This window comes from Gobio gobio (assembly GCF_949357685.1).
Source record: "Gobio gobio genome assembly, chromosome: 1".
NCBI lineage: Eukaryota > Metazoa > Chordata > Actinopteri > Cypriniformes > Gobionidae > Gobio > Gobio gobio.
In genome coordinates this window covers 74,868,938-74,878,906 of record NC_137097.1, presented here as the reverse complement: position 1 = coordinate 74,878,906, position 9,969 = coordinate 74,868,938, and the positions used below count along the sequence as shown (strand labels likewise).

The following is a 9,969-nucleotide window of genomic DNA, read 5'->3' as shown; positions in this document are numbered from 1 at the left end:
CGTTTGCAGATTGGTTGCTGATGAAGGAACTATTAAAGATTTGGTAACGCTTTAGATTACGGCCCAGAAAGTACTGCGTTAGTAAAGTGAATTTACAGCATAACTTATGGTAATTATAGTGTAACTATAAAGTAAGTACGTGTAGGTTTAAGGGAGAAGGGGAAGTATTTTTTTAATTAAGGGGTAATTATCCGTGTAGTTACAGGGTAAGTATGAATCTGCGGGCTGAAAATTAAAGTGGTGCTTGTTCCCCTCTTGTTTCATGTAGTTACAGGGTAAGTGGAATAAACGACATACAAAATCACTATAATTATTAACACTATAATTACAGAAATTTATACTGTAAATTCTCTTTACTTGCGCAGTACTTTCCGGGCCGTAATCTAAAGCGTTACCAAAGATTCTTGTAATACTACAGTAATATGTTGCACAGGTATCGACATATCATATACACAATCACAATCATTCAGATATTTAAATTACAACTTCGTAGACAACAAACATGCCATACATATGATTTTTGTTAACCATAATATGCAATTCTGAAACATAAATGCATTAATTAACATTTAGGGCTAAAATAAATAAATCAGGCTCATTAAGAATAAATAAGAAGAACTCTGAATTTGAAAAAATGCAATTTAATACTGTCATCAAAAGAGAAACATTTTCACTTCCAGGTATGTCATGTGATTTCACAGAAAACATACATTGTTTTTGTGTCTATATAAAGGCATGCAAAGTACTGTCACTTGCTATTGAGAACTCAGGACATGGAAAGAGGCCGCACAGAGAGAGCAGCATCAACAACATAAAGGTTTGACTTTATTGATTAATAAGATCAATTTGTTTTCAATTATTCAGTGTCTAAATATATTTTAAAGTTCAGAATCATAGTTAGAGTAAATGTACACTAAAATTGTAGCTACTGTACACATTTTTTTCATAATAAACATGCATATAAATATACATTTGTCTTTTTAAAATTAGCTTTTTTTGCAACTTTGTGTTTATAAAGCATATTTTAACACTGACGAAGCTCTATGGCTCTTATTGTGAATTAACAGAGGTTTAGATGTTGATGTTTTATTGAAAAAAACTGTGTTCAGTGTTTGCTTTAGTTGGGCTCTGGACTCTTGACTTTTTAACATTAACCATTTATGCTCTGGGACCATTTTTGGGGATTTCTGCCAACACAAATTGAAAAGCTTCCCATACCCACTGTGGTCTCTAAATACACAATGTTGGTGTTATTTTAAAGGAAACCCTTTGACGTTAGATAAACCACAGCTAAAAGTGATAAACATGGACATATGTTGTCTGAGCTGTAAACGCTACATACTTTCAGCTACAATCTTTCAAAAATGAATTTATAACCAAAAAAACAAAAAGCGCCTCTTATTTGGGGGGGTTATTACAGCTCAGACAACATATACTTACATGTTTATCACTTTTAGCAGTGTTTTATGTAACGTCAAAGAATTTCCTTTAAAATGATACCAACATTGTGTATTTAGAGACCACGGTATGTGAGTATGGGAAGATTTTCAATTTGGGACGGTCAAATCCAGGCGGAAATGATCCCAGAGTAACTTAGAGTAAATTAGTTACTTTGTTTAAAACAAATGCCAAAGTGATGCATATTTGCAGAAAGTAGAGACTCTAAGGTCAGAGCTCCTCCACAGACATTTCAAATTTAAAGTGTATACTTGATGTCATTCTGGACCCTTATCAGGGTCTGCAGAGTTTAAGAGGTAAATTTTTTCTCTGGCTGTTTGTTAGGGTGTTACGGTTGATGACAGATGATGTTGGCTTGTTGTTGATGATACAGTTGTTATCATCGTATAGTGGGCTTATTTGCTGATCTCCTAAGACTCATTGATTACCGTAGCCTTGAGACTCTACAGCGGGAGATCCGGCAGTGTTTTAATCAGATAAACTGAATAATTTTTAAAACGTCTACATAAGTTTTGTTCTCCGGTTTAATAACATATGCTCAATTATCACTTAATTATCTCATTAACACCAACACTGATTCAATGTTACATTTAACAGCCTGTAGTGTGCACACTGAGCAGTGTTCATTTCACCTGGGCTAACCCTTGTGGGGCCTCCATGGCTGTGCTTTAAAGGGTTAAAGATAAAAGAGCCCGACAAATAAAGTTTTTGACTTTACAAAAGAATAAAAGCTGAGCTGCCAAAACGAGTCATCAGCATGTAGCAAATTGGCAAAATGCAAGTGAACAATGTTTACTCTCAAACACTTAAACACAGACATCAAGACGACACTGTTTTCTGCATCGTCAAAGCAAATTATTTTATCCTATCCGTCATTTTACAGGTGACCGCTTCTCAAATATCGTAAAGGTCAATGTGGGATTTTGTAAAACACTTATCCGTTAAACATGGGACAGTACCCGCTTTATTTGAACCAGTTGCTCCACTCACAACTTTTAAGTGATAAATTACTGATGTCTTCTACTGAGTGCTCAAAATACATACGTGAGTAAAAACTTACAATGAGAAACGTCCTGCTCAAGTCGTCCCTGTGATGGAGGTTCTGGTTGAATCGCACAAAAATGTATATTGTAAAATCTATTCCATCATTACTGTTTGTACAATTGCTGAGGATTGCGGATGTCTTCGGAGCATACATTCATATATGATAATGGAACTTTAGTTTCCGACATATACTGTAAGGGGTAGACCAATCACAGCAGAGTAGACCAATCACTGCAGAGTAGACCAATCACAGCAGACTGGGCCATCTGACCAATCACAGCAGAGTAGACCAATCACAGCAGACTGGGCCATCTGACCAATCACAGCAGACTGGGCCATCTGACCAATCACAGCAGACTGGGCCATCTGACCAATCACAGCAGACTGGGCCATCTGACCAATCACAGCAGAGTAGACCAATCACAGCAGACTGGGCCATCTGACCAATCACAGCAGAGTAGACCAATCACAGCAGACTGGGCTATCTGACCAATCACAGCAGACTGGGCCATCTGACCAATCACAGCAGAGTAGACCAATCACAACAGACTGGGCCATCTGACCAATCACAGCAGAGTAGACCAATCACAGCAGACTGGGGCATCTGACCAATCACAGCAGAGTAGACCAATCACAACAGACTGGGCCATCTGACCAATCACAGCAGACTGGGCCATCTGACCAATCACAGCAGAGTAGACCAATCACAGCAGACTGGGCCATCTGACCAATCACCGCAGAGTAGACCAATCACAACAGACTGGGCCATCTGACCAATCACAGCAGACTGGGCCATCTGACCAATCACCGCAGACTAGACCAATCACAGCAGACTGGGCCATCTGACCAATCACCGCAGACTAGACCAATCACAACAGACTGGGCCATCTGACCAATCAGAGCAGAGTAGACCAATCACAGCAGACTGGGCCATCTGACCGACCAATCAGAGCAGAGTAGACCAATCACAACAGACTGGGCCATCTGACCAATCACAGCAGACTGGGCCATCTGACCAATCACCGCAGAGTAGACCAATCACAACAGACTGGTCCATCTGACCAATCACAGCAGAGTAGACCAATCACAACTGACTGAGCCATCTGACCAATCACAGCAGACTGGGCCATCTGACCAATCACCGCAGAGTAGACCAATCACAACAGACTGAGGCATCTGACCAATCACAGCAGACTGGGCCATCTGACCAATCACAGCAGACTGGGCCATCTGACCAATCACTGCAGAGTAGACCAATCACAGCAGACTGAGCCATCTGACCAATCAGAGCAGAGTAGACCAATCACAACAGACTGGGCCATCTGACCAATCAAAGCAGAGTAGACCAATCACAACAGACTGGGCCATCTGACCAATCAGAGCAGAGTAGACCAATCACAGCAGACTGGGCCATCTGACCAATCAGAGCAGAGTAGACCAATCACAGCAGACTGAGCCATCTGACCAATCAGAGCAGAGTAGACCAATCACAACACACTGGGCCATCTGACCAATCAGAGCAGAGTAGACCAATCACAACAGACTGAGCCATCTGACCAATCACAGAAGAGTAGACCAATCACAGCAGACTGAGCCATCTGACCAATCACAGCAGACTGGGCCATCTGACCAATCACTGCAGAGTAGACCAATCACAGCAGACTGGGCCATCTGACCAATCAGAGCAGAGTAAATCAATCACAGCAGACTGAGCCATCTGACCAATCAGAGCAGAGTAGACCAATCACAGCAGACTAAGCCATCTGACCAATCAGAGCAGAGTAGACCAATCACAACAGACTGAGCCATCTGACCAATCAGAGCAGAGTAAACCAATCACAGCAGACTGAGCCATCTGACAAATCAGAGCAGAGTAGACCAATCACAGCAGACTGGGCCATCTGACCAATCACAGCAGAGTAGACCAATCACAGCAGACTGGGCCATCTGACCAATCACAGCAGAGTAGACCAATCACAGCAGACTGAGCCATCTGACCAATCAGAGCAGAGTAGACCAATCACAGCAGACTGAGCCATCTGACGAATCAGAGCAGAGTAGACCAATCACAGCAGACTGGGCCATCTGACAAATCAGAGCAGAGTAGACCAATCACAACAGACTGAGCCATCTGACCAATCAGAGCAGAGTAGACCAATCACAACAGACTGAGCCATCTGACCAATCAGAGCAGAGTAGACCAATCACAGCAGACTGAGCCATCTGACCAATCAGAGCAGAGTAGACCAATCACAGCAGACTGAGCCATCTGACGAATCAGAGCAGAGTAGACCAATCACAACAGACTGAGCCATCTGACCAATCAGAGCAGAGTAGACCAATCACAGCAGACTGAGCCATCTGACGAATCAGAGCAGAGTAGACCAATCACAGCAGACTGGGCCATCTGACCAATCAGAGCAGAGTAGACCAATCACAGCAGACTGAGTCATCTGACCAATCAGAGCAGAGTAGACGAATCACAACAGACTGAGCCATCTGACCAATCAGAGCAGAGTAGACTAATCACAACAGACTGAGCCATCTGACAAATCAGAGCAGAGTAGACCAATCAGAGCAGACTGGGCCATCTGACAAATCAGAGCAGAGTAGACCAATCAGAGCAGACTGAGTCATCTGACCAATCAGAGCAGAGTAGACCAATCAGAGCAGACTGAGTCATCTGACCAATCAGAGCAGAGTAGACCAATCACAGCAGACTGGGCCGTCTGACCAATCAGAGCAGAGTAGACCAATCACAGCAGACTGGGCCGTCTGACCAATCAGAGCAGAGCAGACCAATCACAGCAGACTGAGCCATCTGACCAATCAGAGCACAGTAGACCAATCACAGCAGACTGAGCCATCTGACCAATCAGAGCAGAGTAGACCAATCACAGCAGACTGAGCCATCTGACCAATCAGAGCACAGTAGACCAATCACAGCAGACTGAGCCATCTGACCAATCAGAGCAGAGTAGACCAATCACAGCAGACTGAGCCATCTGACCAATCAGAGCAGAGTAGACCAATCACAGCAGACTGAGCCATCTGACCAATCAGAGCAGAGTAGACCAATCACAGCAGACTGAGCCATCTGACCAATCAGAGCAGAGTAGACCAATCACAGCAGACTGGGCCATCTGACAAATCAGAGCAGAGTAGACCAATCACAGCAGACTGAGCCATCTGACCAATCAGAGCAGAGTAGACCAATCACAGCAGACTGGACCATCTGACCAATCAGAGCAGAGTAGACCAATCACAGCAGACTGAGCCATCTGACCAATCACAGCAGACTGAGCCATCTGACCAATCAGAGCAGAGTAGACCAATCACAGCAGACTGGACCATCTGACCAATCAGAGCAGAGTAGACCAATCACAGCAGACTGGACCATCTGACCAATCAGAGCAGAGTAGACCAATCACAGCAGACTGAGCCATCTGACCAATCACAGCAGACTGAGCCATCTGACCAATCAGAGCAGAGTAGACCAATCACAGCAGACTGGGCCATCTGACCAATCAGAGCAGAGTAGACCAATCACAGCAGACTGGGCCATCTGACCAATCAGAGCAGAGTAGACCAATCACAGCAGACTGGGCCATCTGACCAATCACAGCAGAGTAGACCAATCACAACGGACTGAGCCATCTGACAAATCAGAGCAGAGTAGACCAATCACAGCAGACTGAGCCATCTGACCAATCAGAGCATAGTAGACCAATCACAGCAGACTGAGCCATCTGACCAATCAGAGCATAGTAGACCAATCACAGCAGACTGAGCCATCTGACCAATCAGAGCAGAGTAGACCAATCACAGCAGACTGAGCCATCTGACCAATCAGAGCATAGTAGACCAATCACAGCAGACTGAGCCATCTGACCAATCAGAGCATAGTAGACCAATCACAGCAGACTGAGCCATCTGACCAATCAGAGCAGAGTAGACCAATCACAGCAGACTGAGCCATCTGACCAATCAGAGCAGAGTAGACCAATCACAGCAGACTGGGCCGTCTGACCAATCAGAGCAGAGTAGACCAATCACAGCAGACTGGACCATCTGACCAATCACAGCAGAGTAGACCAATCACAGCAGACTGAGCCATCTGACCAATCAGAGCAGAGTAGACCAATATAATACTAATAATAATAATTAATAATAAATAATTATATATAAAAATAATTATAACATGTATGAAATATATTCCATTATATGTTTCTCTATATATGTGTTTATATCTGCAATATATTATACACATGCAGTGCCACATCTGATCACATGTACATCAATATATTCTGAAGTGTTTAGTGAATATGAAATCATGCATATTCTGATATATCAGTAAATCTATTGTCACATGTGTGTTGTAGAACAGAAGTGAGGTAAGATCAGAGCTGCAGAAGTTCCTCTCTGACCGATCACAGCAAACCTGTTGATGTGAGAACATTTCTCTGCTTCTGTTCAATCAGTCCTAAATTAAGGAGAATTTCTCACACAAACTCTTTCTTCACAGTCATTTATCCAGGAAGAGAAGAAGATCCTTGAAGAAGTCCAGAGACCGGATTGAGTTCCTGAACTCTGTTCCTCTGTTGCATCATCATGAGTGTGGCCTTGAAACAATCTCAACATCCTGAATCTTCTGGACATGGTAAAACCACTCTTGAGGAAGGGGGAACAGAACCTGCTCTCACTTTAGATTACATACTTAATGATTCACTATCATATTTGAATAAGTTCAAGCCATTATGTCAAGCTAAACAAGATGCTGAAGAGAAATATAACATTGAAACTGAGACTGATGGTTGCTGGTCAGAGGATGATATCAGACGAGTTTGGGGGGAAACACAAGGAATGGGGGAAGAAAGACACAACTGGACTATTGTGATATTGCTTCAGCTGACAGAAAAAAAGAGAAAAGTCCAGAAATTAGACAATGATGACGAATGTTGGCCAATATATGGTGTCCGTCAGAGCAGGACTGGGACAGAACATCTGGTCTGTGATCAGAACACTAAGGAAATTTCCGGTGTTCCCAGTGGCCATTACTGGAAACCTGTAGAAAATGATGAAAGAGATGCTGGGGGAGATGAGCAGAGTTCCATCTACATACGAATCCCACTCGCAGAAATGCTTGACAATGAACCAACTCTCACAGCACAACCAGTCTTACCTGAACAAACTCCCAGAGCTCCACCAGTCCCATCTCCCTATAAATTAATAGATGGATCTCCTTCACGCACTGAATTAAGGAAAAGAAAATCTTACATCATGTCATTCAACAATGACACCAATAATGCTAAATGGGTGTATGAGATATTGAACAAAGAAACTTTAGCTAACAATTGTGAGCAGGAAGTAAGATTTGGGCATGGTTATGACAGAGGTCATCTGGCTGCGGCTCGCAATCACAGGTGGTGTCGGGAAGCCTTTAATGATGCTAATTTGAACAGCAACATAATACCACAGCATGAGAAGTTAAACAGAGGCCCATGGAGAACGTTAGAGAATAAGTGTCGAAAGCTCACAGAAGAAGATGGGACCCGTAATGTCCATGTGTACTCTGGACCACTTTACCAAAGAGATATAGAGATGAATCCTCCAGAGCTGCAAGGGAAAACAGTGCCAAGTGACTTCTTTAAGGTGATAATTGTGGAGAAAGATCAAGGGACAGTAGAACAAGTAGAATGTTATCTGGCACCCAACCGAATGACAGATACAGACATGGTATATGCAGACTTACCCCGTACAGTACGGCCTTTTATTAAATATATCAAGCGTGAGTCTGGGCTGAAGTTCATAAAGCGCAGACGCAATGTGAGACAGGAGAGAACAATAGCAGCTACACTGCAGGGAGAAGATCTGGATGGAACAACACATCATGCTGATATAGAAGCCAGAATAAGCCGTTAACAAACACTGATAATAATCTGATGCTGATAATGAGCGTATTGATTGCTGACGCGTGTGCAGTAAATATTGCTGAACTCTGATGACTCTGAAACACAGAGAGTTGTGTGTGATCTTCTCTATGAGTGTGTTTGGATGAACTGACCGTCTGAATATGAAAAGAAGAGCCGATGATCTCACTTCTGATTAATAACCCCATACTGTACTGAAATATGCACAGCATTCAAAAACACTTTCTCCTGCTTTCATCAACGCTTTCTCATGATCTTACAAACCTGTTCCTCTGAGCGCTCATGAGCAAATGCTGGACATTAGTTTTAGACAGTTATATAATGATTATGCTTAACATATGCTTATGGATTCATGTTTCTGTTCAAAAACAAATTTATTATTATTTACTAATAGTTTTTTATAGTTTTTGTATTATTGTAAAGTGTGTGAAATCATAATAATAATCATAATAATGAGTGTTTTCAAGCATGAGTGAGTGAATTACTCAACGAGTGTGTGTTGATGATCATCATTCGCTCATGTTCGTCATATCTAGTTTTCTCTACATTGTAATTATTTTGTAACTCAGAGACACACAGACATGTTTGTTTGTTTATGTGTATCTATATGACATTATATATTCCATGTATTTTAATGATGTTATTCATTGCTTGGCATCTTATTCTGATTCTGCTGTGTTGATGTGTGTTATTGTTATATTGTCGGCATAGTAGCTCATTTTTGACATTATTTGTTTTGTGTAATAATGCTTTGGCAATAATGTAAACACAATCATGCCAATAAAGAACTTTATATTGGATTGAATTGAAATTAATCAAATGGTCGAGTGTCTTTGCAGCTCCTCCACATTATCAAAGGGAAATGTGTCCGATCAGGAAAGATGAACGCAGACGAGGAAAAGACAGGAAACACACACCTGACGACTCAAACCTGCTTCAGATGAATATTATCCCAGATAACACACACTTGTGTTGACACATTAACACACACACACACACACACACACACACACACACACACACACACACACACACACACTGGAGAGAACAGAGCAAAGGCAGCAACCCAACTCAAACATGCATGAAAACACCTTTAACCAGGACTTTCTCTTTATTAAAGCTGCTGTCCGTAACTTCATTTGTGTTCAAGATTTACAAACGCTTCATGCCGCAATGCATGCTGGGGGCCCTCATAGTACAAAACTCATCCAAGCTCATAAATAAAATACATGCACTCCATCCATACACTCAAACACTTGATCAGATCAGGACTCAATGATTATTATCAAGAAACATCTTATCATATTTTCTCTCGCCATAACAAACAGAGTTTATTAAAATACAGTTACAGCAGCCAGAGAGGAACTAAAAGACAAGAAAAGGGTCAAGAGGTCAAATAAAGGGTCCATTAATCAGATTCTGGAGACTTCAAATGAAACATCAGCATCTAAACCTCTGTTCATCTCAATAAGAGCTTGTGTGTGTAGAGTCATGACGTCTGAAACATCCAATAATAACATGTTCAAACAAACTCTTC

At 42.0% G+C, this 9,969-nt stretch overlaps 1 protein-coding gene across 2 annotated transcripts; it reads left to right on the top strand.

The window, feature by feature from the left end:
• The first annotated feature begins 754 nt into the window (after positions 1-754).
• Positions 755-9,244, top strand: LOC307125026 (uncharacterized protein). 2 transcript variants are annotated; one of them, XM_079814634.1, is made up of 3 exons: positions 755-817; positions 6,885-6,951; positions 7,028-9,238. In XM_079814634.1, exon 3 carries the CDS (start codon positions 7,114-7,116, stop codon positions 8,422-8,424), a length of 1,311 nt encoding a protein of 436 aa, XP_079670760.1. In that variant the 5' UTR covers positions 755-817; positions 6,885-6,951; positions 7,028-7,113; the 3' UTR covers positions 8,425-9,238. The 2 variants fall into 2 exon arrangements, with proteins under 2 accessions (XP_079670760.1, XP_079670761.1); XM_079814635.1 differs by lacking the exon at positions 6,885-6,951 and having other exon boundaries at positions 7,028-9,244.
• Positions 9,245-9,969: the final 725 nt, after the last annotated feature.

Coding starts and splice junctions, on each gene's coding strand:
- LOC307125026 (XM_079814635.1), top strand. CDS start 7,114: ATGAGTGTGGCCTTGAAACAATCTCAACATCCTGAATCTTCTGGACAT.